This window comes from Mycteria americana, chromosome 1 (assembly GCF_035582795.1).
Source record: "Mycteria americana isolate JAX WOST 10 ecotype Jacksonville Zoo and Gardens chromosome 1, USCA_MyAme_1.0, whole genome shotgun sequence".
Lineage (NCBI taxonomy): Eukaryota > Metazoa > Chordata > Aves > Ciconiiformes > Ciconiidae > Mycteria > Mycteria americana.
The window spans coordinates 75,917,614-75,945,311 of record NC_134365.1 but is presented as its reverse complement, the minus strand read 5'-3'; the positions used below and the strand labels follow the sequence as shown (position 1 = coordinate 75,945,311).

The following is a 27,698-nucleotide window of genomic DNA, read 5'->3' as shown; positions in this document are numbered from 1 at the left end:
CTACGGGGCGGGGCGGTGGGAGGGAGGGCGCGATTGGCGGCGGGGAGCACGTGGGAGGAGGGGCTGGTCGCCTAGGCAACGCGGCGGCGCCATGGTGAGAGCGGTGTGGGGCCGGCGGCGGGGGGCTCTGGGCGGCCGGGCCGTATCCCCGTTTTTTACGGCGGTTTGTCCGGGGCCCCGCACCACGGCGGGGCGGCGCGGCGCGGCTGCTGCCCGGCCTGGGTGACCCACCTGCCGGCGCCGGCTGTGAGAGGGCGGCCGGAGCTGCACCTGCGCCCTCAGCTGCTTGCTGCTGCGGGCGGGCGGCAGCGGCCTGTGCCCGGGCGGTGGGCCCGGGCGGTTTGCTAGTGCCGGTGTAGCCGCAGGGCTTTGAGCTCCTGCAGGTAAAGAGGGACGGCAAGAACAACGGTAACGGGTGCCTTGAGACGCTGATTAGGTGGTGAAGTGGGTAAGGGTTGGACTGAAGTATCCCGTAGGGGCTGCTGCTAAGGTACCGGCATATGGAAAAAAGATTTAAGGCTTTGAAAAATTACCTGAAGGACATGTTAGCTTTTCTGCAATCCCCCGATCTAATTTCTTGTGCTGCGGTTTGTTACGGTGGCTGCTTAGTGTGAAACCCAGCTTGGAGGTAACTAAAACTTTGCTGTCTGAATCGCTCTACCGTAACAAACTTCTCTGCCTTCCCGTGCACAGCCTGGCTTCTTCGCCTTCTTCCCCTTTCTCCACCCCACAGGGAAGATGCTCATGTGGGTAATTAATCACACTGAAGTTATATAAATTCATATGGCAATGTTTAGACGTTGCACAGAAAAGGTAATTGTTTGGTAAATCAAATAAGGGATTTGCTGTTAGACGTTTGGCTTTCTAGAACCTGTTCTTATTTCCTGTAGTCATTTGGAGAAAGTCTCCTAATTACATTTCTTCACTTCATGTGCAGTTTCCCCATGAATGACAAAAGACTCAGTGGTGTTTCTGTGTTCTTCTAGGTCATCGCATGCTGTACTTTAGTGCTGTCAGGAATAGCGCACAGTATCAGTTGATGAGTTCAGAAAACGCTGCAAATATTTTTTTACTAAATTATGCCTCGGTCTAAATTGCATATTTGATGTATGTTAATTTTTTAACAGTGGGAATAAGTAGATATACTTCTATAACCATAAGTGCAATATAGCCTGATAAATTGTGGTGGTCCGGACTTATGTGTTAGTGGATAATTTTCTGCAATATTGAAATTATTGTCATTATAGTTTTTCAATAGTTAATATAATCTAATTTTATGTAATAATTGTATTTTCTAATTATTCCTTTATACTCGATACCCTGTTCTCTGATGCTCACTTTCCATTTTTTTTCCCCCCCCTCATCTTCTAGGGTCCAAAAAAGAAAAAAAAGGTAGGTAGGCAGAACTATGCTCTAGTTCACATACAGCGTTTTGACCCTTGCAGTGTTCATTTACATAGTGTGCCAGGACAATTCTGTTATTTTGGAAATTATATGAGTAAAATTACAAAGCACTTCATACTGAAATTAAAGTAAGCGTCAGTTACTTCTGGACTTAATGTCTACAAAGCATTATTTTTAAGAGGTTCTGTCATAATAAAGGTGCTGTGACACCGTAATTGTATGCAAATGTGCTTTTTAAAAAGAAAAAGGTGGGTTTTTTTGTTTTTTTAATCTGTATTTCTTCTGAGCCAGTTGGTCAGGCTCAATCAAATTTGAAAGAGGAACAGGCGTCTCCAGGACACTAAGCTTATGTGCCTTTTGCAAGGAGGCTGAGTTGTGTTCCTGTAGAACTACTAGAGAGAAGGTGGCGAGTGCAGCTGCTGTGTGTTTTGCTTGGCAGCGGATGTCTGGGCAGAGAGCCAGTGTCCTGGCTTTAGGCCGCGAGCTGGGCACAGAACATGATGGGTAGGGGGGACAACAGACAGAAGTCCATGGGAAACTAGATTGCATAAATTCATGCCCGTGGATTATTCTTAATTCAGTGATAATGAAATTATCCACCCCTCCCTCAAAAAAAGAACACATTCAAATGTATTCCTTGGAGAACTGTGCATCTCAGATTTGTCAGTACTATGTTAAATCATAAGAACGTGAAAAGAAGTTGACTAAAAAGTGATTATAAGTAATTGAAACAAGCAGATTTTCCATTTTCACTGGAAGAAAAGTAATCAAAGACTTTTTTTTTTTTTTTAAACTGGAAGGAACTGATTCTTCCCTGAAATCTTAATGGGCAGATTTGTGGCTTTCACTGACTCTGTTCTAGGAGAATTTTGCAAATAAATGCTTTGGTAACAAATGTGATAAGATGCACGCTATCTCTGGTGGGTGTACATTTGTTGTTGGCACTAATTTTCACCATTGTTTTTGTTCAAGCTTCGTGATAACCTTTGTGTTCAAACTTACATTTGTGTAAAGTGAATAGCTTTCCAAGTAGTTATTTATATCTGAAAATATGCTAGTCAGAATAAAAATGTGAAATAACAGTATTTGTACACACTTTGTGTGTGATGAATTACAAAGGTTCTCCTTGATTATTTCTAAGTTCCCTATCAATTGGATTACTTGTAACAATATTTACCAAATTATTAGGAATACTCGGGTGGAGTGGATGAGAAGACTTCATAATACCATCGTGTTCATTTGCAACTGTCTGGACTTAAGTCCTCTTTTGTTGCCTCTCCCTGTCAGCTTTGTTGGACCTCTTTCTTTATTGCCTTATTTACACATCTGCAAGATGGGCACATGGTGCTACTGTGCTGGTTTGGTACCATTCTGTACCCATTTCTCTGCAGAAGAGGAGGATTGGATTCCTAACAGATGCCTTTGATCCTTAGTGCTTATTTACATTGTGATACCATCCAGTTATATTCTCTTGCTGACACTGTGGATGAAAATCATACTGTTTTAGTCATTTTACCTTACCTGACTGAACCCTTGTAAGCCCTTGTTTCTCACCAGTGATGGCATGGGGACTGGGCACTCAGGTCTCTGATGTGCAACGTCCAGGTTAGGTGCCTAAGTAGAGAATGTGTCACTTCCTCTTTTCACATTGCCTCGCACTCTGAACCCACTTACATTCCATATTTTCTCTGTTTTAAAAAAATAAACATTTGATTTAATTTAATTCTCTTTCGTTTGTGTGTGGCAGTGGCAGAATACCATTGTTCAGCCAGCACGTAGATACACCACCAAATGCAAGTCATTTGTTTTCCTTGACTTCTTGTCTTTTGTCATCCGTACCTTTGCTTTCAACCTTCGTTTACGCTGCTGTCGCTCTTTGTTTTCTCTGTATGCTGGAGCCTATGCAGAATATCATGGTTTATTTTCTCATGCGTACAAAAAAAATAACCTTATCTGTCCTACTCATAAACAATAATGTTGGCTGTGAATTAATTTTGTAGTTCAGTACAAAATCAGCCTCCTTGTCTTTACAAGCTCCATAAACTTGCTTTGATTTAATTCCTGGCCCCTGCCTCCCCCTCCCTTTTTTTTTTCTTTTTAATCTGTTGTATTCACCTTTTTTTTGGTTGGTTTTTTTTTTGGTTTTTTTTTTTTTTTGTTGTTAGTCTGTTGTATTCAGGCCTTGTCTTTGCAGCATCTGCCTTCAGAAACAGCACTCCTCCCTGGTATCATTCCATCAACCCCAGATGCAGTCAAGGCACATTGACTGCAGTTTTATTATGTGTGCAATACAATGGCAGTGTTACCTGTGTAAACACTGAGTAAAACTGAATAAAGATAATTTAGTCCTTAGTAACTATGTGCTTGGTGAGGATTGCAACCTGAGGCTGCTTTTGCTACTGTATTAACAGGAAATCAGTGTTTTCCTCTTGTGTGTCATTAAGTGCTGTTGTCTAGTGACAGTGCTGATCCTACACGTTTGGTTAAACATCCCAAGACTCTGTCGACACAAAAAACTGAACAAACACAAAACCCAAACAAAATGATAATAAAAAATAAAAACCCATCCAATAATATTTCCTTTTGCTGGTGAGGTAAAGAGTGAGGGGCCATTAGCAAACATCTTCAAATCCGAAGAGAATTATGCTTTCCACATCCTAGCTGTTCAAGTCTCTTGAAGGCAATGTGGCCTCATGTGCACAGCTCCAATTATCAAGTTTTTGTATATATCATCAGTGAGGAACCTCTGAATTACCGGACAAAAATAAGTGTTCTATTTTGGTTAATCTATTACATGACAGTAGATTTTGCATGTTACTTACGTTGTCTTTTATTTTTTTAAAATGTATACCCAGACTGCAAAGAACTGATAAGGAAGATAATTTCTAAGAAACGCAAATGTAAAATATAGTTATTCTAGGATTAGCGTAGAGGTTGAACAGTTAACTGTCTTAAGTTGCAGTTAGGATTTTACAACGGAAAAGAGAACTCTTTGTTAGTTGTCTTGTGAATTAGATGCTTCTAAACGCCAGACTTGCCTGTGTCCCGAAATACATTTCCCAGTATTTCCTAAAACATTTGAAGTTGTAACTTCCACTTTCTTAGCAGATCTACCTGTTATTAAATTTCTACATTAAAACAAGAGATTTTAATATTCTCCTATTGTGGCCATGTTCAGGAGTGTCTAGCATAGGATAATATATTAGTTGTAAAAGCATATATTGCATCATGAAAATGAGAAGAAAATTGAGTCCAGGATGTGGATTGCTGTTCTGGAGGCTTTATTGGCTGTGTAGTGAGTCTAAAATCTTAATTCAGGGATCAGATAAGAAAGGCAAAGTTATGGAGGGTGAATACCTCCCAAAATGTATTAAAGTAATACTGACATTTGTTTTCTTTTAATTTATTGCAAACATTAAGTCTGGTGGCAAAAAGAAAGTTAGCAAAGCTGAACAACTGAGGTTACAGAAAGAAGAAGAAGAAAAGCGGCTGAAAGAAGAAGGTATTGTGCACTTCATTTACAGGGAATGTTGATGGCACAAATCAGTTATTTTAAATAAGTGGACAGAAAGTAATCTCCCAAACTATGTGCACCAATATCTATCTCTATTCACAGATACAGGTGATTCATCCCTCTTTTCTTGTGTGGGCCAAATTCTGTGCTACTTGTTACCATCTCCCACATCTCACTTTCCTATTAGAGCCATACTCTTTTCTGTAGTTACTTCTACCGTCATTAGGAACTTGGGAAGGAGGATGGCTGGAATAATTAAATTTTTTTTTCCCCTCTCTTACCATTTCCCCTTTGAAATATTCTCAGCAAGTTAGAAATGCAGTGTTTTGTGGTTTTATCCCCCCCCCTCAAGCCTAGTTATCAGTATAAAGAGAAATTCTCTGAAAAGGACTTTTTCCAAAGAAGGCCAACAAAATACTTCTGTTGGCAGGGGGTGAGCTGGTGTTCTGAAGGGGTAGCAGGTAAGGTGACTACAAACTAGGATAGATTAAAGTGTAGTTTTCTTGGGCTTACTTCTGTCTCTACTCTAAGTGACTGATTCTCCACCCACTTCCTCAAGATCTTTCTATTCTATATCACTGTATCCCTTAAAATGAAATCCCAGTTGCATGACTTACCTGTTGTCACCATCTGAACATGTCTGCTTCTGCAGTTTAGTATCACAGCCTGATACCCCTGTCTGAACATCAGATCCATCTCTTTTACTTCCTTTTTTGTGATTAATCCATCCTGGTGGGAGTTTGGGCGTGCTATGACTGCTAGTAATAGTAAGTGACTACTAATCACTAGTAACTTCTGTGGATAGGGGTAATGGCAGAAGCAAAGGCAGATTTGGGAACTGCTGTTGCTCTTGCCTATGTGCAACATAGATATATGTGAAGTGATTTGCATGTAGGCAGTGACATTCAAGCCACTGTTTGGGAACATCTGGATTGATGCTTAGGCTGTGCTAGCTTAAGCTGAAGGCTTGAAGGTTGAAATAAATTTTAGTTTTCAAATCCTCTCTGATTTTCTAGTCCCTGTGGCAGCAAAGAAAAGCTAAAACTGTGATCAGGAGTAACTGATCCTGAAGAGGATTTCCATGAAGAAGTAACTATAAGATTGAGGTACCCACCAAAGGTTGTAGGAGAGGAGAAGACTAACTTGGGACTGAACCACTCAGGCAGTTTCACCATAGACATTGGATTAAGAACCTGGGCCTGTTCAAGCTGTAGATAAAGGGAGAGGGCACTCCTGCTGCTGTTTCTGAGAGGTAAAAGAGGGCTTGCTGATCATTGTCTTCACTTGTAACAGTCTGATAGGGGTAGCGCCATAGAGGGTGTGTTTTAGTACCGTGGTTCAAAGTAATTTGGCTCATTTGGAAGGTTTCTGTGCAATATAAGATACACCTTTGTGTTGCTCATTATTATGGTTGTTTTGTCATTACAGCTAATAAGAAAATAATTCGTCTGGTTTAATTAAGCAAAATATAATTATGCTCTTGATATATTTCCCAATCTTCAGAGGAAGCCCGATTGCAAGCTCAACAAGAAGAAGCAGCAAGACTTGAAAAGGAGAGAATTGAACAAGAGCAGAGGGAGAAGCTTGAGGCAAAAGTTAGTTCATACTCAATAGTTACTGGAAAGTTCTAATCCTATTTCTAGACTTGTGACAAGGTCTGTAAAACATTATTAATTTAGTGTGAGAATGGAAAGGAATTTCCTTATGTCCTTAGTGTTGGGAACAATGTAGAGGAAATTTTCTAGCATTGCTAGATTAAAATTAATAATGAAAAATCTAGCCAAATCACAGAAAGGTACTCTTGTATAAGATCCCACAAGTTGAGAAGGCAGTGAGCTGGTATTAGTAATTAAATAAAACACAATACATGTAAAGTCAAGAGAAATAGTGCTGAATTTTTTTCTATAGTATTCTTTCACTAAGCCAATATTTGACTTACTGTTGCTTTGATTCAGAAAAATTCTCTGAGACAAGATAGTCTTGCCTGTTTTTGATACATAAAGATGCTGTGGTTAAATACATTAACTTTTGGGATACGTGATACTCCAGTTTGAATAAATGCTTCTTTTTTTCTATTTCCACTATACTTTCAGTTGGATATATTTTTTTGTGTTCCCCATAATTACATTTGGTACAGTTGTGGCAAGAAATTTTTGGTATAAATTCTAGAAGTGCTTACATATTAGCACATTTGCGTTGATTTGTGTACGTGCCTGTATATATATGTGTGTGTATTTGAATACGTATGTTTATTTTTCTAAGAAGACTGGAATTCAGAACAAAACCTGATTGGTAATATCTAAATATTTTTGTGTTTAAAAGAAAAAAAAAATAGATTTACCACAATTTATTTTTTTCCCCCAGGAAAAAGTCACTCTTGCCTGTGCCTCTTGTCCTTCACAGAATAATTTTTTCTCCCCTCGAGAGAGTATAAATTTAAAATAATAGAAATTATATGGAAAAAAATCTTGCACACATTTTTCCAACATATCCTTACATTAGAGGTAGTTCCAGGATGATGATATGGAAACTGTTCAAGTGAGAGGTTAACAATCATGTGACACATTATGTTTATCATATGGCTTAGCAACTAATATGATGACAATAACATATTGCGAACTGCTGCAGTCTTCTCAATTAAATGTTTCATCAAAAAACAAGTTCTCAGTGTTTGGATTTGTTTAAACCATAACTCATTCAAATATCCTAAATTTTTTGTTTGATATAAAATAATTGTAAGTAGTAAACCAAATATTTAACTCCTCTGTTTGAGATATATGTATGTATAAAAACAGGATCAAGAACGAAGGGAATCTGAACTAGCAGAACTTCATTCACTGGAACAGAAGTTTTTGTCTGCACAGCAGTGGAAAACAGATTATAGAGCACTTGCAAAGGTAAGCTTTCTTTCCAAAATCTGCCCAGTGTTGTAGAGGTTCGAGAATGAAGAGGCTTTAGGCTATGTCTCCCGTTACAGGATCCAGGAATGCTTCCATTTCTTGAACTTAGGTGTGTGCTATGACTGCATTTCAAGTCCCATCTCAAGGTAGTAACTGGCCATCCTCACTCTCCTCTATCTTCTATACTTCAGTGTACACAGAAAAGAAACATGGGCAAAGAGAAGCCTGCCTGGCTGATCAAAGTATTAGGGCCCCACAGCTTACCCCAGCAGTCAAGAGAAATTGTAGTTTCAGATGTTCTGGTATTTGTCCTTCCTTTTCTATTTGTTTAATTCATTCTACTTTTAAACATTCCATTAAAAAAAGCTCTACCAGGGCTTAAAAATATTTTTGTAGAATTTGAGACAATTGACAACATTTGTTCCAGTGGTTCCTGGATATCACAGGTCATCATTTGGAGAGAGGTTGGCCAAAACTTTGAAGGATATGGCACAAATCTAGGTCAGATATCAGGGCTGGAAATATGTGAAAATGCAGCTAAGAGTTAATGTCAGCAGTTTAGGGTGATGTACATGGTGGTTGAATCACCCCCCAATAGTACTATATGCCTGTAAAGTTAAATTTTAAATACTAAGGTATGGAAATACACTAGTAGAACATTTCACTCATGTGAATCCATCTTGTGGAAACGTCATTCAGTAATGATGTTTGATTATGAGATCTCTGATATGAGATTTGGTCAGTTTGGTTCCAGGTAAGGTTAAATAGACTTGTGGACACAAGGATTTTCTCTTTGTCTTGTGTATCACTTAATCCTTTATAAAGCCTCTGCGGAACAAGTTTAGAATCATAGGATAAATCATGTTAGAAGGGACTTTGAAATTCATATAGTTCAACCTCCTGCACAAAGCAGGGCAAACTCTGAAGTTAGATCAAGGTCCTCAGCTGGGTTTTGAAAATTTCTAAGGATGGGGATACCACAGTATCTCTGAGCAACCTTTTTGACAGCTCTGCCACTCTCATTGTAACAATTTTTCTTTAAATCCAGTTGGCATTTCCCTTATTACATGTTGTGATCATTGCCTAATTGTCATGACACATCATCCCAGTGCACCTCTGAGGAAAGATTGCCTCTGTCTTCTCTGTAACCCCGCTGTAGGTACTGGTAGATTGCAATTAGCACCTCCCTTAGCTTTGTTAGTCCTCTCCAGATTAACAAAACTCAGCCTTTCCTCATGTGTCATTTTCTCCAGTACCCTAACCAACTTAATTTCCTTCCTCTGGACTCTCCAATTTACCACTCTTTCTCTTGTATTGAGGGACCCAAAACTGTATACAGCACTCCAGATGTGGCCTCAGGAGCCCTGCAGAGGAAACAGTCAGTCCTAGGCACACTGGTTACACTCTTCCAGTGTGCCCTTAGCATTCGTTGCCACAAGGGTGCAGCATGATATTTTCACAGTTACATCTTGACACCTTTGGATGATGTTTATTACCTTTTTCAGTTGATGACAAGCTCTGACTTTATTATCCTTGTGAACAAGAGAATTTGCCAGTCATTTTGAAAGGGGACAGTTGTTTATGGATTTTTCTGAAGAGTATTTCTTGGAAGGAGAAACATAAGAATTTTTTTGTTTTGAAAAGTAATGGCAAAAGAGAACTATTATTTTAAAAATAAATCTTCAAGTTATTTAGATTATGGGAAACACTAGAGTTTGTATTAGTCTGTTGTTAAGAATATTTAGGGCAAAAGAAATATATAATACCAAATGCTGAGTTTCCATGTCCATTTCTGAACAATTTTAATTCAGATTAACAGATATGCTTACAACTTTTCATGAAATTTATCCTTTTTCTCAAAGAACAACTGCTGTTATTCTTAAGGATGTGCTTTCCTCATGATGAAACTGAAGCTCTTTTAAGTGCAAAGATGTAAAAAAAAAAGAAATCAGATGTTTTAATTACTGAAGACTGATCAGTCTTTTGTATAGGAGTTTCCAGTGCACTGATCAGTTACCTGTTATTGCTTTTTTTGAATTCAGTGGAAATGGTTATGGAAGTGGTTGGGAATGCAATTATACAGGCGCTTTTGCTTTAAAAGATCCATTTTACATTGTAATGCAATCTTCAGTAACATTGCTTTATTAATCTTCACAGTAAACAGGGAGGCAATGTTTCCTTAATATCTTACTATATGGATGAAAAAAATTACATCATAGGTGATAAATTGATCCCATGAACGAATGTTAGGCTCATGCGTAGAGTTAAGTGGGTTTAGCCTGTCGCAGATTTTTTTTTCTTCCCCCACCTATAAGAATGACCAATAATTGATTTGAAAATGAAATTATTAAAAAAAAATAAATCTAGGATTTCACATTCCCACCAGAGGTTTCTGTAACAGCTGAATTGCTGCTGGTAAGGAGGAGGAAATCTCCTTCAGAGGCAGAGAAAGGAGGAATAAACATGTTGGAGTAGAAGGCTCTTAAGCAGCTTTATTGCCAGTGTAGGAATTTTCAGTTTTGTTGGCAGTATCTGGTTTGAGAACCATCTGCCTCTTCCACCTGTACCGGTTCCTCATTTATGTTCTCAGTCATTTATTCTTTCAGCCCCTCATTTGTGGCAGGTACTGAATTAATTGCTTTTGTAGACATGCAAGCTCTACCTAGCAGAACAGAAACCACTAATAAATGGCTAAGTATAAACAGCAGATGTTAGGTGGGCAGAAGTATCTTAACACAGTAATATCAAACTAAACCTTTTTTTTTCTGGCATAGTGATAAGCCAGGTGGTGTTACAGTCCTGTTTAGATGCAGGTGTGAATGTATCACCATAATATATTTGTCTTTCAGAATCCTCCTTTTTCTTATAATAATGATAGTCATTGCACCACATGCCTGTATCTACTTTTCTTTGAACATTTTCTGTAGTGGGAGCATTACCTCAGTTGTGATGGAAGTCCTGACCCAACTGTACTGCAGGAAATAAATACTTTCATGAGCTTATGGCGTGAAGATCAAAATGAGGACATTCAACTTGTGATGGAGAAGGGAGAACAGGTGCTAAATGTAAGTGTTAAAATGGTATTTTTCAGTTTAAGCTTACCAGAACATATCCTTAACAGTCCCCTCCCCCTTCCTTTTTTTCTTTTTTTCTTCCTTTTTTTTTTTCAGCCAAATGACTGAAATTGGCTATAACCTTCAAAACCCAGAAGTTTTTCTTCAGTTTTTACATTTTTTAAATTACAGATTTATTGTTAACTCTAAAGATGACTATTGACTTTAAATATGCAGTGCATTTGAGGGGTTTCTGTGTAACGTTTCTACACTGACCTCTAGTATTCCAACATCCATCTTCCCTGCTATGTACACTTCAAAGAGTCTTGAGCCAGAACATATAAGCTCACGTCATATATAGATGCTTCAGTGGACAGCAGCTTTATTGTATAACACTTGCAGCCAGCAAAGTGTCATGTAAGAGCAGGGGTTCCCAAAATGCAAGCCACCAACCATTGATGGTTTGTGAGGCAATGTTAAGCAATTTGTGGCTGCTCTGTAAATGTAGGATTTTATTTTCATTTGTGCTAACTTTATAGCGTTTTTCAGAAAGTTAAATGAGGTCTTCCAGAAACTGGGGGTGAAAGTCGCATGCGTAATACAGCTTTCATTGGGCTGGTTTGGTTCCAAGTGTTAGGTTTCCTATCTTGCAATGCTTGCTGGGTGCTGCAATTTTCACTTTCTGCATACTGCCTTTTTCTGAGCCAACGGGGAATGTGCTGGTCCTTTCCAAGAATTTCAACAGATAACTCCTCCCTTTCTCTTCTACACTGCAACCCAAGCAAAAGCCTGGCAGTTGCCCACTTCCGTTCCTTCTCACCACTCTTCTCCCTGCTGTCATGTCTTTCCCACAAACACACTTCCTACCCCCACTGTGTGTTTCCCATCCAACACTGAAGCAGTTACAGCTACTTCAGGCCCTGTAAATGTATACTACCTTGCACTGTACGCTCAGTAACGTATTACATGATACTAGAAGATAGGCATTTTTGTTTCATCCCTACTGGAAATGCAAGGTCATGTCAAAAAGATTGTCTGTCTTCTCTTGGTCTAAAACACTTGAGCATTTCCTTCCTGTTCTACATGGTTTTAGAGGAAACTTAAATTCTCCGAACTGTGAGATCATGTAGATCAGCAGTTCACCTGAGGGATGTGCTCACTATCAAGGTAGACCATTTAAAGGTGCAATACAAAAAAGACAGTAGTAGTTACAATTCTGCTGCTGCTTTGCCACGCATTTAATGAGCAGTGGCACTGCGATTCCACAGGCTAAGAGGAAGAAGAGTCTGGCAAGTCTGAGGGAGGCATAAAATGTAATCTAATCCTCCCTTAGTCCCAGTGCTGCAGGTCACTTTGGCCAGCTAGGAATTTTTTAGTTCTATACAAGCATCTAGATGTTAAGATACTAGCATGTAGTGGAAGAAAACAATGTAATGACAGAGTTCCAAACATCACGCTAAAGATTGTTCTGAGAATTAAAATGTAATTGCTGTATGTCTTCCTATTTTTTTTTAAGATTTCGTAGTTGAGATTATTACTATAGAAAAATATGGTTCCAAAATAAAGCTGCAAGCTTTTCATTAAAACTAATTTTTGACCAAAAGTTTCTTCATATGACCAACTGCTTCAATAAATGATCTATTTCATAAGCTAAGATTTCACAGCCCACAGGTTAAGGAATGAAGGAATTGGACTAGAGGAATGAAGGAAGGCAGACTTGACCCTGGAATTTCCAGAACTTTGCATGGTTGACTGTCTATCTGATAATGCTGGCTTAGCACAATTTCTACAGATATCCTAGGAAAAGATTATTTCTGCGACAAAGATATGTTTAGGTACAAAGGAAGCAAGTTTGCCTCGCTTTTTGTGACAGAACACGCAGTGTATTAAGAGTGGTGTCAAAACAGAGATACTTTTCCCACCAATAATGTCTTCTAGTTAATTGAGAAGTTGCAGTTTCTTTTATTGGACACACCACCAAATGAGATAACAGAAAAAGAAACAGTCCAGTACCAGGAATCTATTCTGGAATTGCAGAATCTGCTTCATCAGAAGTACAATGGAGCAACAGAACACCTCCTCAAAGTAAGTAAGATTTACTGCTTTGAAGGTGTAATATGCCCAGTGCACGTAAGGTTAGCTACAAATGTCTTGTTGTGATGGTTGGTTTTGTTTGTTAAATTGTCACAGAGATTAGTATTTCTGTTTCCAAATTTAGTATTTGAGTTTCCAAATCATGTGTATAGCAGATACCAGACTTGTATTTCTTCAAAACCCCTGCAAATCTTAGCTTTAGAGTGGAAATTCTCATCATGAAGACATTTAATATTAAATTATTGTGACATTTTGTGAGATTCAGAGATGTTGAAAACAAGGGGCACTGTATGAAATTTGTTTCCTATTTTGTCTCAATGATTTAAATTAAAGTTAGTTGACTGTACAAAAAATTGCAAATCTGAAAAGCAGGTCATAAGGTTAGCTTGTACACAGTTTTTAATGCAAGTTAATAGGACTAAAATATTTTTTAAACTGAGATCATGGGAAGAGTAAAGAGTATTTAAGCAAGAACATGAAAATGTACTTGGGAATCAGTTTTCTGGGTTGCATGTATAGGTAGTGATCTTGCTTGCTATTTTAAGTATATTAATCATATATGTAGGTATGTTTAGCAAAAGAATATTGCTAGAGGAAACAAAAAAAGGAAAAGTAAAGGAAATAATAAACCAGTTGTATGTTAGTTCACAGTCAAAACCCTCTGCAAATTAAGGAATGTTAAATTCTTGATTGTCTTTACTGAGTTTAGGATTAAACTCCTAATGTAATTATCATTTCATAAGTTGTATATTGACAAAAATATAAAATAATCTGTGCAGTGGCTGTGGGCTAGGCTGTGGGCTGTGCTTTATTGCTTAGTAAGTCCCTTTTTTTTTTTTTTTTTTTTTTTTTTTTACCTTGTCCTGAGAAGTATTTTTGAGCACACATGATTAAGGGAGATAGACGGTACCATTGAAGGCGCTAATGTAAGATCCCCTGTTTGGCGGAATTTTGACTGACAGAATTGATGAAGTCAGAGGAAGAAAAGGAACATAGTTCAAATTTTAACATAGAGATTTGAGTTTATAACTGTCATGTTTTAGTACATAAATACAACATACCTGAGCTTGGTCTGGTGTATTTTTATTCCTACATGTCTCTTCTTATTTATTCAAGTGTAAATGTCAGTAAATCAAAGTGATACAAATAAGAAGAAAACATGATTTAATCTGCTTTTTCTTTCTAGACAGCTAATATGTATGAAGATTCTGACACTGGAAATATGCAGATGGTCATAAAGGATAAAAATGTTACTTTTTGTATTTGGGCCAATCTGAAGAAGAAAGTAAGGTACAGCATACTGAAATTCTTAATTTGAAATGAGGCCTGGCCTTGTGTACCCAAGTCAAGTAAACACCAAGAACCATTTTCTCATAATCTTTGTCACGTTGAATAGCTTTTATTCTACAGACTCCCAACTGATGGATTTCATATCAACCTGTTGCTAAGGAAGGTGCTGGTTACATCAGAGTTTTATTAAAGAAACAGGAATGGTTTATATATGTAGATATATGTCTATATATATATATTTGTTTGTTTGTTTGTTTCTTAAAATGCTACAGTAGAACCCCGTTACTGCCAGCACCATTTTTAAAGGAAAACAATAAAACTCATGCAGAGAATTGAAATTCCTCTGGAAGTAATGTTTCTTGCTGATGGATTAAAATAGTTTCTAAGCTGTTACAGTTTCTTGCAAAGTGGTGAATGATACTTTGTGCTCAGTTCTGTTAGATAAAAGATTCTAAAGCCTGGAATGCAAGTATCCTCCATATCCTTCTGCATCTAAGATTTTTTTTTTTATTAGATTACCATTTAACTGATACATTTCTCAAAGCAAGATTTTTGAGCGGACTTCCTAATCCCAGTCCACAAATATGAGGAATAAATTGGTAAAAGGACTTTGCCTTGACTGAGGACCTGTTGCTGTAAGCTTTGCTAAGATAATCAGAAGGCTGGGTCCTGAGCAATGTCAGACTGACCTGCAGGAAGAGCCCATTTGGGTTAGTGTTAAAGCCTTTTGGTCAGCTTAGAGACGCACTTTAAATTTTCAGCCAAGAATTAAAAAATAAATGATGCTTTACTAGAAGATTTTTAGAATGTGTGACTAGCTGATCTTATCAGAAAATAAGCATTATTTGAACTGTTCTGGTTTTGGTTGGGCAGGAATTGCAATGAGAAAAAAACTTCCATATCTGATGAAAGAACCCAAGTTCACAAGTTAGATACTTGATTTGATGCAAGTTCGCCTCCTGTGCCTGCTCTTAGCCTGTTTCCTATACTGTCACAAGGATCGGGGGCTGTGTAATGCTGTTGATTATCAAAATTACCTTTACAGCTATGTATCTCTTTGGGTTCTGTGTGGAACATGCTGAGACTGGTGTAACACAGACGGCTGATGACTTCAGCTATGTAGGAATTTGGCCATTAAATTAGTCTGTTTTACCAGGAATGTACTGTGTAGAAGAGCTGCCATCTGGTTCTGCCTCATTGTCATCCTATCAGGACCGTTGTTTTTGCAGCTCCTGATCCCCTTAATGCAGTTACAGCTTTTCTGGAGGGGCTTACAGACAGCTGTCAGTACAAGACAGGAAGTGTATCGTGACATCCCACTCTTTTGTCGTGTGGCACGGTCTAAGAAACAGAGAATTTAGGTGACTTCTAGTGTAGAACATCAATTTGAATACTTATGAAGAAATATAAAAATAAGTGCTGCCAATCTCACTAGGGAATGTTATTTTTTTAACTGTTGTTTACAGGTTCAAAAATCACATGTTTTGTGATACACAGCATGGTTTTGATCTTCCAAAGTCACTGGCTGTGAGCAGTGTTGCTGTTCGCATATTGCATACTCGTTACGACCATGTATCTCCGCTTTGGCTGCAGTGTCAGAGTGTGCCAAAACTGGAAGTCTTAGATAGCAAAGAGTTAACTCAGCATTCAAAAGACAATGTAGAAGAACCAGAAGAAGAGGAAAAGAAGGCCAGAGAAGAGCCCAGCATGCCTGCTGAAGAAGAAATGTGTTCTGATGGGAGAAAGGTAGGTAAAAAACCTCACAAAAGGATGTTCTGCAATGTTGCTGTTACTTGAGGCCCACTTGCAGTGTAACAGCTTCTTAATGTGTCCTGTGCCTGAGAGAGCCAGATTCTTAAACATCTTATAGAAAAAGGAAACTTGTGTTAATACTGTGTCATAGATCTTCTCAAGGGAATGGAAGGATGAATGACCAAAAATTGTCGTACAGAAGGTAGAAAGGGAAGTTTGGACAGGGTATGCTAGTAGTCATGCAGTTGGCATGCATGAGTTGACATTTGGTTGGCAGTTTAAGAGTAGGATCAAGCCATGAGGAATGTCACATGCTGTTGTAAGATATTTCCATAAATCTGTGACGTATGTCCGGATGAATGGATTCTGCTTCTGAGAAACTGACAGCCCCATAAAATCACTGCAGTGTCGGAGTGGGAGACGGACCCGGAGTAACGATGAATCTCAATATGAGTATGGTCGTCCTCCTTTATTCAGATTACTTAACAGGTTTATATAGAAGCTAAGCAAAGCACGCGCTAACAGCGACTATTCTATTGGATAACTATACTTGTCCACGCGCTTAAAACAATTATATGATTGGTACAAAGTTGCCGTTCACGCACTGTTCACAAAGGGGGGTTTATCAGCACTTTCCCAGACTTAGTCCCGCTTATCTTGTTTTACCAAGTACTCCTTCTGCTGTTCTCAAGGGAATTTCACCTTGATCTCTGGCTCCCAGGCCCCATCAAAGGCTGGATTGCTCACATCAATTAAGCTGTGTCCTTTTTCACTTAACCATTCTTCCACACTGCAGGAATCCAGTATTAGGAAGATTCGCAGCGTGCAGAATAGGTTTCAGTTCAGCAGGTGGTGGTTGTGGAGTTACTTGGTGGCTCTGTGTCTGTATGCTGTAGGTTTGCCAGCAGAGGGCTTTCCCAGTACTGTTTCTGGCTGCTGGATTCTCTTCATCAACACTCTTCAGCGGAGTATGTTGGCTTTAGGTGTTGTGGAGTTTGCTTGGTTTTGTATTCCTCTTACTGGGTTTGGGTTTTTCATTTTTGGTATCATCTGTAACCTGCAGATAAATGACTTGGGTTCTTTATCTGAAATTTCTGCACAAATAACTGTAAAACATCACGTTTTATGCCTTCTTAATATGTTTGGAGCAACGATCTTTGCCTTTTTCCTTTTCAGTCCCTGACACCTTTGTAGTGAGTCAGTGCCTGAAATCCCATTTTTCTTGGTTCCTTTTTTCTTTTTTTGTGACAAATCTTGTCTTTTGGCAGTTTTCACCTACATTTTTCAGACTTTCTTCAAGCTCCTCATTTCATTCCTTCTCTTTTTCTTTCCCAGGTCTTACTCTCTTTCTCTCAATCCAGTTTGGTGAATTTTCCTGTTCCCTCTGAAGACTCCACTTCTCTCAGCTACTGCAGTCTCTCCTCCTGTCTGGCTCTGCCTTGAGTTCCCCCACATTTATATGCGTAAACCCTTCTTTCCCCTCACCTTCTGTCCTGTTTCAGGAGATGTGTGTTCTTCCCACGCGCTGGCAGGCACAGCACAGGGCACAGGCACCTCCTGGGCCTCCACATGGATGGCTTGTACACTGAACTGCTGTTTGCTGCTGTGCTTCCAGAGGAGTCTGCTATGACAGGGATGAATTTGTATCTGGGTTGGAAATTTGGCTGGAAATCTAGGGTAATGTTTTGGAAATAAAAACCAGTGTGAGAAAGGGAATAAATACCATGGGCAAGGCACAGGCTAAGACTGCAAATGGGGTTTCTGGCAGAGTTTCAGTATGGCTTTGGGTTCAACATTGGCTTAAGTTTTCTTTATTGTCACTCTTCTAGCTGTAAAGTCAGCATAAACATAATTTTTGAGTGCACACACTGCTAAAAAGGTTAAGTGCTTGTCTGGTACTTGGGGAGCTCGAGATGGAATTTGCTGTGGAAATGAAGTAATTATTTTATGTTTATCTCTATTTCTATATCCAGTTCCAAAGTTGGAGAGTACCTTTAATCAAAACTATTTTTGCTAGCTAGGTAGAAATGATTTATTCTAAAATCTTGATGCTGTAGCAAGATTGGTGCAACTGTTGCTGAAGGAGTGGGACTGTACTCTTTCTTCTTGGGCGTCCTTGAAGGAGGTGATACCCTCTTCTTTATTGTGTCTGTCTCTGACTAATGAAAAAATGTCTTTTGCTTTTTATATAGAGTGCTATCTCATTCAAAGAAAACAGCAATAGCATAGCTGATATAAATGAGACAGAGGAGGAAACTGAGAAGAAATCGGAAATCTTGGACATACCAGCACAAGGTATTTGGTTAGCTTTTATGTGCAGTGTTACAAAAGTACTTATTCTAAATATTTTATTTTATATATGGAAACACTGTGATATAGATCTCTATGTGAATGGAACAAAGTTTATAAATATATTGATGTTTTGATAACACTTGAGTTTTGTTGACATTTCTATTAATGATTGTTAAATGCAGGGAGAAAATAGGACAGATAGGAAAATGGATTTTGTCCCCACACTTGTTTTAATTTATTTATTGTTTATGTTCATGTGCATGTTTATTATGTTCATGTACATTTGTGTATTATTATGCATATGTTTATGGGTGAGACACACAATCTTTATGAGTCTGCCAGGCTGTCTGGTGAGATTGACTTCCTCAGAAAAAAATGATTCAAATGCATATGCTGGTAGGCACTCAGGTAGTGTAGGTATTACTGAGTATTACTTAAATGTTTGCTTAAAGCGAGATACATGCTGATACACTTTGCTAAAAGAGGGCCTAATTCTAGGAACTAAAGCTGTTTATCGGTCACACATAAGTTAAGTTACAAATTTCTTCAATGTTGTGGTGTCCTTTGGTTTAATAAGCGTAAGTTTTCTTGTAGTACTGTCTTAAATAAAACAACTGCAAACTATTCAGCGCAGTTTAGCTGAACTGTACAGCCTTTTCCTTGTTGTAAAAAAAGAAAACCAAACCACAAACAAACCGCACCCCGCAACATTTTCTGCTGAGCACAGTCCAAGCAACCAGTTGTCAGACTAGACCCTGAAGACCACCCAAACAACGTGGTTTTCAAGAGAATATAAAGAACTTGGGCTTCATTTGGAGGAATTTGCTATTTTATTTCTGTAAGGCTTTGAAAATCCCTACCATAGTGGGATTTCACCTACATTAGGTGAAACGTATGTGCACAGAAGTGTACTGATTATACCTGAATGTCTTCAAGCTTGTTTATCTGCTTTAATAAGGAGAGAAGGCTTATGAAACTATGCTTTTGCTGGCATGCTAATGATTTGCAAACCCATTCAACCACTTTTCAGAACAGAGTTTGAAAGGATACTCAGTTACCACAAATTCAGTGAAAGCAGGCAGCCAGGTAGATGAGCAGGAAAAAAGACCAGGAACATGACAGGGAAAAGAGTGAGAACTACTGCAGTTCTCTGGATTTAACTTCATTGTACCAGTGTTAAGAAGTTGATTTAGCTTGGAAGAATGAATAGTTTTGTTTAGAAGACACTTAAATATTTTTGTATTATTATTTTAAAAAGCAAGTTAAGGTGCAAGCTGCCACTGTGGCTGGTGGTAGTAAAATGGTTTTTACTTCCTGTAATTTTTTTTTCTCAGAATAACTGCAAAAGGACATTATGTTGTTGTGTGAATACAGTAGAATAAAACCTCTGCATAATGCAACTAAATCTGACATTATAAAATTAACACCATTTTCACTTGTTTTTTAAAAAGCTTGAAGACAGTTTATATAGCTATTTGTCATTTTTTGATATTATCTCACATTCTAAAAGCAAATTTCATAAAACTTACAGTAGCTGTTTTTACAGTATTGAACACTTTTTCTTGATCCCTGTCAACAGTAACTTCTGTCCTTTCTGTAACATCCAGCGCAATGTTTTATGTGGGCTTGTGTGGTTTTTTTGGTTTTTTTTTTTTTTTTTGTTTTGTTTTGTTTTTTAAGAAAATATTTCTAGGCATTTTTGTCCATGGCATTGATGCCTTCTAATAACATTTTCCAATTAATTAAAACTTAAATTCATACATACATGTAATATATACATAATTATGCATAGAAAAAATATGAATTATCTTTGTTATTGAAAATTTTGTTTCATGTTAAATCCTTCTTACTCTTCATGAATATCGTCTTTCACCTTCAGCACATGACCTGTAGGTGCCTTATATTTTTTTATTTGCCTCATTTCTTTTCATACCAATACAATCTTACTAAACCTGTCCAGAATCTACTGTATTACATACTTGTGAAATTCTTCTGTGAATAATGATGTGACTTATTTTGTGAGTAAAACCTTCTTCCTCTATAAAGCATTTTGAATTGACTACAAAGTCAGAGTAGAGATTAGTCTGTTAAAAAGCTCAGTACCAAAACAAGAAGTGCTTTTCATTGTCCAGCTATCTGTCTTTCCCCACATTTCAATTAATTGTTAAAAGATTTGGGGAACACCAGTAGATGGTGCTGAAATGCTGCAGAGTGTAAAGCACTTCAAGCACATGGGCTTTTTGTGCAAAAGTGAAAAAAGAAGTGGGAAATTTCAGTATCTTAGTTTAAGCACCGAGTTAACTCATGTTGTTTGGTTATTTTTTAGTTCAGGATCCGCTGATGCAGGAAGAGATGAATGAAAAAGAAGAGGCAATAACTGATGACAGCATTGTTAATTTGCAACAGTTTGTACCGGTGGGTGGTGTCTACCACATTGATATACTGCAACTTCCACCTCAGGTCAAACAAATCAAGGACTGGAGCATGGTGGAGGTAAGTGAGGAAAGAGATTATACCCCATGCAGTCCTCTTCCCTATCATCCTTGAAGAGCTGTTCCTGAGGTGTGTCACCACTGTACATATGCACTGTACATGATTTCCTGAGCAGCAAACTAAAGGACCAAGTTTTCAAATAATTTTTCAATTACACTTGGCCAAGTTTTGGAGCAGCTGGGGGGAATAGATCAGCCTGTACTTAGAGGGGTGTGTGCTCAGTCAATGCTCATCAGCAGGGCTAGAACAGATGATTGTGCTGGAAAATGCTCTTGGCCAAAGTAAAAGCAGAGAGATATTCTTAGTTTTTCATATGTGAAAGGTACAGTTAAAGAAGGATGGTAACAAAATTACTGCCGATTCAAGATATCTGCAAATCTTTGAGGACTATAGCCAATGCGTTCTAGTTTTCCCGTTCGTGGAGCCTGATGCAGCACTAACCTCCAATCACAGTTTTTACTGTGAAGCTGAAAACTTTTAGTAAGCGAAATTCCCATACAAACTAAGAAAGCAGGACTGTGGGCAGATCAAGAGGCATGGGATCTTCATTCCCAGCTGAGCACACAGACTTGCATTACCAGTCACATATGACGTCTTTCATTCCCTTTGACACTGTGTGGACAAAGTAGAATTATATCTGCTTTTGCCTCTTTTTTTTGGAGACTGTGAATCTATTAAAAATAACTATGCCTACTGTGTGGCACTGCCTTAAGGGTGCCATTGACAGCACAGGAAGGGTTCAAAGGCCTGGTGGTAGTCACCCTTCTACTGTCTTCAACATTGTAGTTGGAAATGTTCAATATTAGCAAACCATTAATACTAATAAGTTTTAAATGGTGTGTTAGGAAACTCTGCAGGTGATTAGGTGGACTTAAAGAAAAAAAAAAAGTAGGCTACTGCATTTTCTAATAAAAATGTTATCTGTCCTTTTCCCATCTTGCCAAAGTTACTTGATGTTGGATTAGAGGCATACCCATATCCCCCAGAAGAGGCTGAAGATGCCACACATCCACCAATACAGATAACTCTTCAGCTTTCTGACAATGTGATGTATTTTGAGGATCCTGTGATTGCCCGATGGGATCCTGCAGGTACAAACTTAGGACTAAATTTATTTTAAGTTTGAATGATGGAATTTATACCTGAGTTTGACTATTTCCAGAATCCAGCTGTAAAGATAAGAGTCAATGCAGAGCCCAGAAATAATTTGGGAACTTCAATGTTAATTGATTTGGGTGTTGTTTTTTTTTTTTTTGTTCTATTTTGCTTCTGCACCATATCTAATAATAGACTGCTTGTTGAGGCTTTTTACTGTAGCTTTTTAATATGAAGGGAAAAAAATACACACCATTTAATGGGCAGTAGTACAACTGTATACCACAAATCAAGTTTTGCTAGGGTGAAGCCATGTGAAGTCTACTTTAAGCCAAGTTAGCTCCTAACTACATGTATTAGTATTAAGTTAAAATATGAAAATTAAATGTTAAAACACAAATGTGATATTCTAGTAATTAGATAAATACAACATACCTCTGACTTTACATTCATGAAAGAGAGTAGAACCTGTTAAAACCATTTGAAGTTACTCTTGAAAATGAGTTTGTGGACTGCTATACAGCAAGTTAGAAATGACACTTACATTAGCATTTGTTTTTCTTTTGAGATTAAGGAGAAGCTTTCCTGTCAAAATTAGCCCAATCTTGTACTTAAAAACAATTAAAGTGAGGGTGGTTTTGCCTTAAATGAATTCTTTTTATTTTGTGCCTATTATCTTATCTTAACTGTGAATATTAGTTAACCTAGGATGTCTTTACTAACTAATTTTTCCCCAGCACATATTGCAAGCAGAAGCTTTACATATACATCTTTGTATTTTTGCATCCCTTTTGTAAAGGCCAACAGTGGAGAACTGATGGCATCAGCAACATAACATATGAAACACAAGAAAAGAGTATCACCTTTGAGATGGATGCCTTTTATACAATAGCACTACTCCAGGATGCTCATCTCAACATGCCATATCAGGCATGGGAGTTGCGACCTACTGGTATGGATGAAGCACTACTTATAGTTACTACAGTCTTTGCAACAATTCAGATACAAATTAAGGTACTGTAAATAATTTTTATATAAAATATTTGCAGATTTTTAAAAAATATATAGAATTATTACAGTGTCCTTTATTAAGAACTTGGGGTGCTTCCACAAGAGCAGTTTGTATCTCACTCTGTGCCAGTGAAAATGAAGGAGGATCTCTTCCTTTCCAAGCACTGTAAGGAACAGTACTGGTGATTTAATTTCAGTTATTTTCTGTGAACTGGTCAGAAGAAAGCACCTGTAGGATTGTTCTGCAAAGTTCCAGTAGGTGCTTTGATATTGATACTACTTTGCTGAATTCCACAAGACTGTTTCACCAGCTGGAGACTTAAAAATTGTTCCTCTCTCCTCCTAAATATACCAAGAGAAATAAAAGTGTTTCAAGCAACCTACTACTAATGCTACTTGTTCCTTGTAAAGGTTCAAGTTACGCAAGACTATCCCTATGCTCATTGCCATATGAATCAATTCAGTAACAGACATGGTTTTAAAAGAGTTGGTATGCGCATAAGCTTGGGCCAGTAGACCAGGATCATTTCTGAAATCCTACAGGAAAGCGGCTTTCTTCAGGATATGTGAATGAAGGTTTAGAGCCCAGAGTGGTAGATAATGTATGGAATAGCAGAGACATTAATATTTGATGCCTGAAGCAGAAAATAGCTTTCATGACAAGTTGCTTTTGCTGGTTTGTACAACAGGATAATCAGTGTATGTTGTCTTCAGTAGTGGTGGAAGAGAAGGATGTGCTTTCCCATGTCACAGGAAAATGGATAAGTCCAGTTGGCCTAAGAGCAGCTTTGAAAAAAGCTGGTGTGAATATTTTCCCAGGAGAGTATTCTCACAAGTATGTCTCTGTGAACAAGAAGGTGAGTGCAAGAATGGATAGTTTTCCTGGTTTTTTTCCCCCACCTATTTTTCACTTGGGTAACATTTTCTTCTGTGAAGGCCTGTTGTGCAGAATCAGGTGGCAAGTATATAAGTATTCTTGTGGATTAACCAGTGGATTCTGGTTAAAGCAAGTTTTTTCTTATACAATTGTGTAATACAGGGAATTAGACTGAATGATATATATATTTTCTAACTTGTACTTTTGCATTACAGGCTCCCCTAGCAGAAGTTAGGGCCTATCAACAGATAGCACTGGTTGCATCTGCTTTTGCTTTTGCCTGGAGCAAATGGAATCTAGAAGCAGGTCAAGAGCAAGTAGTGTTCAAGGTTTGTGGATTTTGACTAAAATTCTAGAGAAAACCAGCACAAAAAACTCTATCACAGTTAAAGAGATAGAAACAATTAACTTCTAAGTCACCCTCAGCTCAAATGTTGTCTTCAACCCCTGCCTATGCTCTTAGTGGGGTGGTTTTAAGATTTAGGATTGACTACTATACTGTAAAACTTCAGAGCCTGCTTCTCCACTGCTTCACAGCTCATGCATTTGTGAGATCTCTAATGGGATACACATCTCAGTAACAAAGACACTTGCTAATGTGCTTGAATGTCTAACATAGGTCAGCTAGTGAGGCTTTAGCCAAAGCTGGGATGATACACCTGGATGCTGATTTTCATGAAGTATCCTACTGAATAGCAATCTGATCTGCAAGTTTTAATTAATATCTGGAAATGTCTTCTTGTCCATATGGGGTGGTTTCATTTGTTCCCTACTGTAAAGGAGGGAATAAGCAACTTAAGCATTGATTTGTTTCCATCTGTGAACTAAAACATATGTGGTTAAAACTTCTCCCAGACAGACAGAAAAATACTCTCAGTTGTGGTTGTAGATACAGAACATACCATACTGCTGAAATCTTGAGAAGCTCTCCCACTCTCGAGTTAAATGCATGCAACATACAAATATTTAGCCTAATACTTAATCTGAGGAGCAAGAACTAAAAACAAATGATGCCTCTTGCACCTAGCTACTCTCTCCACAGGCATGTAGGTAGAAGATTTTGGTGTTGATACAGTACCTGGTACAGTCTTAAGCACAGATGCTAATATTGTTTTAGGGGTTCAAAGCAGCACCTTGGTTTTGTTTCTGCATTACACTTGAGTATACTAGAATTTAGAATTTCATACTAGAATTTATACTCTGCCAGTGGCATGGGCTTCATCTTACAGCACATTGTTTTCCTGCAATAGGTAAGGGAGCATCTTGTAGCAGATTCTGTCAAAGACAAAGACTGGTCTCTTTACATGTTTAATGGTCAGAAAGCACAAAAGCTGAAGATCACTGAAACCAGTAAGGCTTTTTCAGAAGAGCTAGAAGAAGATTCTGAATTTCATTCCACACTCTACCATATGCTTAAGGACTTTGCTAGCAAAGAAGCAATTGATAAAGTGGAAACAGCTAGCTTCTTGTTTATTGATGTTGTATATCAGCTACTACTTGCTACAAGAGTTTTAACATACTCTTAAATACTTCATGCTTTCCTTTAAAACTTTATTATCAAAAGCTTTCAATAAAGTTACATTTCAAGTCTTGAATCCATTTCTATTCAAATCATTGGAACAGCTTCAATGACTAAAATACAAACATTTTATTGTTGTTAAAACAAAATAAGTTCTTTATTCTCTTGTGGCTAGATCACTTAGTCATATTTATTGTTAACTATGTTCAAAATTACTAACTGTTTTATTGTAAACCTGAATGGAACCAAGATCCTTTTAGGTACTTGTAAAGATGACTTATCAGAATGGGAGGGGAAAAAAAAAGTTTTCAATTTCAAGTCATGCTTAAAAAAAAAAGTCATCTCCCCAAAAAACACCCACAACCCAACAAAACAAACCCAAACATGTAACCTTAAATATCCTATCTCAGTTTCTCATACTGTCATCTAGAACTTGCAAGTACAAAAGTCAGAACCTTTGTTATACTGGGGGTGGTCCATTGTGTTGAAGTCCTGTGTATGGCCACAACAGTTGCTGTAGTGAAGTCCAGGAGTCCCCAGTTCCTACAGGTGCTGCGTCTGCTGGTCTTTGAAGAGACAGCCCAGTGAGGAAGCTTGTAAGAGCAGCAAGCAGTACCAGGATGGAAACAGAAACCCAGAGAGTTTTGTTAGCATTGGAAAAGGAAGCCTTGAAGTGGGATGCCCACGATGACATTAAATTGCACCTGCACAGAAAAGTAAGTCATAGAGTAGTTCAGTTTTTCTCCAAAACTTGGCAGCCCTCTTCCCACCCCACTGCCCCAACCCCAAAAAAACCGTAAAGCAAACCAGACCCCACAAACAAACATACAGATCCTTAACTAGCAAAAGGAGTGACAAGGTTGTTACTGTATTGGGAGCTATGTATGTTCTGGGTTTAAAATGCAGACTTTGGTAAGCAAGTTCTTGATAAGCTATTTAGGTGACTGACCTGACCCATGAGCCCAGTTCAGGCACCCATGCTCCCTGTACCCCACCAGGTTTCTGAAGAGGATTCACAAAAGCTGCCTTGCAGCTCAAAGAAATCTTGCTTGTAGAAAGCAAGTTAAAAGTGCTGGCCTTGTGTTTTGTTGTTTTCTAGCGCTTTGGTGCCTTCCTTGAGATTAGGGAGAAGCCTTACTCTCACTGACTATCCAAGTCATAGACCTCTCATGACATTGGGTATCTCCATCCTTTATCAACAATAAAAAGTAATATTTGTTCTTGCTGTCTTCTCAGCTTTACACACTAGCATAATTGTCTTGTCTCCCCTGTTGATCAGGAATGCTCAAAGTGGAGGTTTAGCATAGGATATTCATACGGAATAAGCAGTTTCTCTGCAGAGATAGCAGACTTCCTTTCCTGTAAGGCAGGGTCTTCCAAGGGATACTTGTTTAGGACAGCATTTTTTTCCTTGAGATATCCAGAGAAATTAGCTGGAGTAGTCTGGAGTTAGTCTTGATAACTACTTGTCTCTCAGTGTGTGCCAAAGCTGCTCTTAAGTTTTGCACGGGCCTCAAATCCTTGATCATTTTTACAAGAGTACATGTTAGCATGACCTAGTAGCCTAGTTGTAACAGCTATCACAGAGTAACCAAAAGAGGTGGGATCACAGCATGAGGCTCCTCTTTACCTCACCATTTAGGATTAGTAATGAACCCCTGGTGGGGCAAGTCTCTGGTACCTGAGATTACTCATGCCCAGTTGGTTTGTTTAAGAAGTCAGCATTAACAACCAAACCAAAGCTACAGCTTTGCTTCCTCTTCCCATGGCCACCACCCAAACATTGCTTTACCTCACGATGATGTGAGATAACTTACACTGACTCTAGGTTCCATTTTGATGAATATTTTCCTTTTTCAGAGATACTTTCCTTCCTTGATGGTTCTTCTTGTACTTCAGCAGGTGATTCTGACTGCTCATTTCTGTAAGCAAGCATCAACAGTTCCAAAGCTTTTCCATCAAGCATTCAGCTTGACAGAGTTCACAATAGCTTGACTTTATAGCCCTGATCAGGTGGTGGACAGTTAAGAGTTCATTAAAAAACAAACAAACCAACCAACCAACCTGGGACACACACCTCGGAGGAGGCTGCTGGTGAACTTACTTTGTTTCAGCACGTTCGTCTTCATACTCTGCCCAGGAATATGTGCTAATGAACCGCTGTAGTGAAGGACGCTTCTCATTTTGCTTTGCTCCCAGTCGTCCCCTATCATATTTTAAAGAAATTTGCCTTAATCTCCCATCAGATATACAGCAGGAAATTAGAAATTCAGCAGCAGCACGCTCATTAGGTAGGCCTTATTTGTCTAAGTTTAAAAATGAGTTGCCTGAAATTAGGGTAATTTTTTTTTTTTTAAAAACCCACCACCACAACAACAAAACAAAAAACCAAAACCACACACCC

At 38.3% G+C, this 27,698-nt stretch overlaps 2 protein-coding genes across 6 annotated transcripts in view; one reads left to right on the top strand and one right to left on the bottom strand.

The window, feature by feature from the left end:
• The first annotated feature begins 49 nt into the window (after positions 1 to 49).
• Positions 50 to 25,301, top strand: DNAI7 (dynein axonemal intermediate chain 7). 3 transcript variants are annotated; one of them, XM_075506638.1, is made up of 16 exons: positions 50 to 94; positions 1,372 to 1,392; positions 4,825 to 4,906; positions 6,422 to 6,513; positions 7,714 to 7,815; positions 10,746 to 10,883; positions 12,810 to 12,956; positions 14,152 to 14,255; positions 15,722 to 16,001; positions 18,200 to 18,302; positions 20,626 to 20,792; positions 21,739 to 21,883; positions 22,687 to 22,901; positions 23,588 to 23,755; positions 23,991 to 24,104; positions 25,026 to 25,301. In XM_075506638.1, exons 1-16 carry the CDS (start codon positions 92 to 94, stop codon positions 25,299 to 25,301), a joined length of 2,157 nt encoding a protein of 718 aa, XP_075362753.1. In that variant the 5' UTR covers positions 50 to 91. The 3 variants fall into 3 exon arrangements, 2 of the variants coding, with proteins under 2 accessions (XP_075362753.1, XP_075362754.1); XR_012776347.1 differs by lacking the exon at positions 25,026 to 25,301 and having other exon boundaries at positions 23,616 to 23,755; XM_075506639.1 differs by lacking the exons at positions 1,372 to 1,392; positions 4,825 to 4,906 and having other exon boundaries at positions 64 to 94.
• The window catches only part of IRAG2 (inositol 1,4,5-triphosphate receptor associated 2), a 39,996-nt gene continuing 37,596 nt past the window's right edge, over positions 25,299 to 27,698 (bottom strand). For 2 of the 3 annotated variants that reach the window (XM_075506637.1, XM_075506636.1), the window contains 3 exons: positions 27,399 to 27,500; positions 27,112 to 27,216; positions 25,299 to 25,998 (listed from right to left, as the gene is read on the bottom strand). In XM_075506637.1, the coding sequence (XP_075362752.1) occupies positions 25,755 to 25,998; positions 27,112 to 27,216; positions 27,399 to 27,500 (451 nt within the window). In that variant the 3' untranslated portion in view covers positions 25,299 to 25,754. The remainder of the gene's footprint in view (positions 25,999 to 27,111; positions 27,217 to 27,398; positions 27,501 to 27,698) is intronic. The other variant, XM_075506628.1, reaches the window with a different exon arrangement.